Source organism: Poecilia reticulata, unplaced genomic scaffold (assembly GCF_000633615.1).
Source record: "Poecilia reticulata strain Guanapo unplaced genomic scaffold, Guppy_female_1.0+MT scaffold_1669, whole genome shotgun sequence".
NCBI lineage: Eukaryota > Metazoa > Chordata > Actinopteri > Cyprinodontiformes > Poeciliidae > Poecilia > Poecilia reticulata.
In genome coordinates this window covers 1-2,204 of record NW_007616400.1, presented here as the reverse complement: position 1 = coordinate 2,204, position 2,204 = coordinate 1, and the positions used below count along the sequence as shown (strand labels likewise).

Genomic DNA, 2,204 nt, shown 5'->3' with positions numbered 1-2,204 from the left:
GACTTCACTCTGACCATCAGTGGAGTTCAGGCTGAAGATGCTGCAGTTTATTATTGCCAGAGTTTTCATTACCCCAACAGCCAGCATGTGTTCACACAGTGAAAAACAGTCGTACAAAAACCTCCAACAGTCAAACTGAACAGAAACTGAACTGCAGCTGCAGAGGTTGATTCTGTTCTTTCTGGGAGTAAAAAGCCTTGCCATTTATGTAAACTACAGTGAATACTGTTTAATCATTTATAGATTAGTCATACATTAATTAAAAAGACATCAAATAGTGATTTATTATCATAGTAATTTGCATTTGTCGCCATATTGTTGCAAAATGTATCAAAAAATTAAAACATCTGGTGAGAAATAGACAGCCCAACATTTAATCCCTCCTGAAATCACACAGGTGTGCATGATCAGAACATCCATGTTCAACAATTTGGAGGTTTGATCAGACATTTAACTTTGTGTGCTTCTGATTGTTAAAGTGAGAGTGAACAAATGTTTTTATTCCTTAATGAAGAAGATTATAGCAGCTTTTGAGGCTAAAAAGGGATTCAAATGTCAAATGTCAAAATAATTTGAAATCATTAAATCTCCATCACAAATAACTGTCAAAAAGTGAAACAACATGCCAAAGATCAGCCTCTCCAACTATTTCACCCTGAAAACAGATGGTAAAATGTTTGGAGGAGCATCAGAAAACACAAACATGTCGACATTTACAGCAAGCTTTTGCTGATATTCATATGAAAACACATGACTGACACTGAAATAGAAGAGACCGCACAACTTTAGCTGTCTGTGTGTTACTGCATAGAAAACGTGTCACACAGAGAGATTTTAATTCTATCCAACGTCTAAACCTGCTTATCCTTGAAGAGCAGCGGAGGGCTGGTTGCCATACCTAGTTCTGATAAAGTAAATATATTTTGCTCACCAATTTACTGTCAGGCAAGAAATTTTTTTTTCTTATGATGAAAAAAATGTTTGGATACCACAAAAAAATAAATATGAGTTTTGTCTTAAATAGATCAGATCAATTTTAATCTCTATTGGAATCAGTCAGAACATTTCCACAGAGCCACTTTGGTGTTGTCATTCAGGTACTCATGGAGATTTACCGAACACAGTGTAGGGTTGTGTGTTGAATTTATTTAAATAGAGATACATTGTTTTAGCCTCATTTTCTATGCAAGAAGCAACAAGATTTTAACAAAAATTAAAATAAAATCTTATTTATGGGTTAGATGTATGGCAATAAACATCTTGGTTAGAACAGAAAATGGGTGAAACACTCAAGCTGTTCATTATTTGTCCAAAAGAAAAGTTTCAGGAATTTTAAATAGTTTCACAGACAGTTGATCAAACTCTGACTTCACTCTGACCATCAATAAAGTTCAGGCTGATGATTCTGTCAGAGCTCAAACTTTGAACAGCCAAGTTATGTTAACACTGAAGAACAATCAATTACTGAATGACAATCATATGGGCACATGACACTTTTAATTGCTTATTTAAAAAGAGAGATTTTAAGATCTATTTTGATCAATTTTGTTAAAGTATTAATCATAAACATAATTCATATTATACATAATTTAATAGGATGTATAGCTTTTTTGTAGCTAAATAAATAAACTGGAAGGAAATTATATATTTATTATGAGTAATACTGATGAGCTGCAGTTTGTGCAGCAAAAAACCTCTACTAACATGCAACACACAGTGAACAAAAAATTGTTTTTCCTCTGACAAGGTAAGAATAGAAAAAATAAGAAGTCAAAACAGGAGTAAGGATTTTCATTTTATTATTTTTGACAGAAATTGAGCTTTGAAACACATAACAGAAGTTATGAAGATGAAATAAAACAAAGATTTTTAAAGCAAGTGATCTATAGCTGAATAAAACATTAGAAACCCCAAGAATCAGCTCAGGACTGGGAGCACTGGTTTCTCCTCAGTGTCTCTATGACTGCAGACTGGGAGCTCTGGGAGGCCTCACAGGTCACAGAGCCCACCTTCCTCCACTGGTCAGCAGGGAGCCTCAGGGTGCTGCTCCAGCTGTAGAGGCCGTCATTCTGCAGCACCCCGGGGCTCCTGCTCTGCTCCAAGCTGCTGCTGCTGCTGCTGCCGTCCAGCTTCCAGGACAGAGTCCAGTCTGAGGGGAAGCCCTTGTTGGCCAGACACATGAGGGTCACCTGCTGCTGCTGCTG

At 36.5% G+C, this 2,204-nt stretch overlaps 1 gene segment (V, D, J or C); it reads right to left on the bottom strand.

Annotated features, from left to right (window-relative positions):
- Nucleotides 1–1,908: 1,908 nt before the first annotated feature.
- On the bottom strand, nucleotides 1,909–2,198 carry LOC103461469 (Ig kappa-b4 chain C region-like). The segment is given in 1 exon segment: nucleotides 1,909–2,198. A coding segment is annotated over 1 exon segment (258 nt).
- Nucleotides 2,199–2,204: the final 6 nt, after the last annotated feature.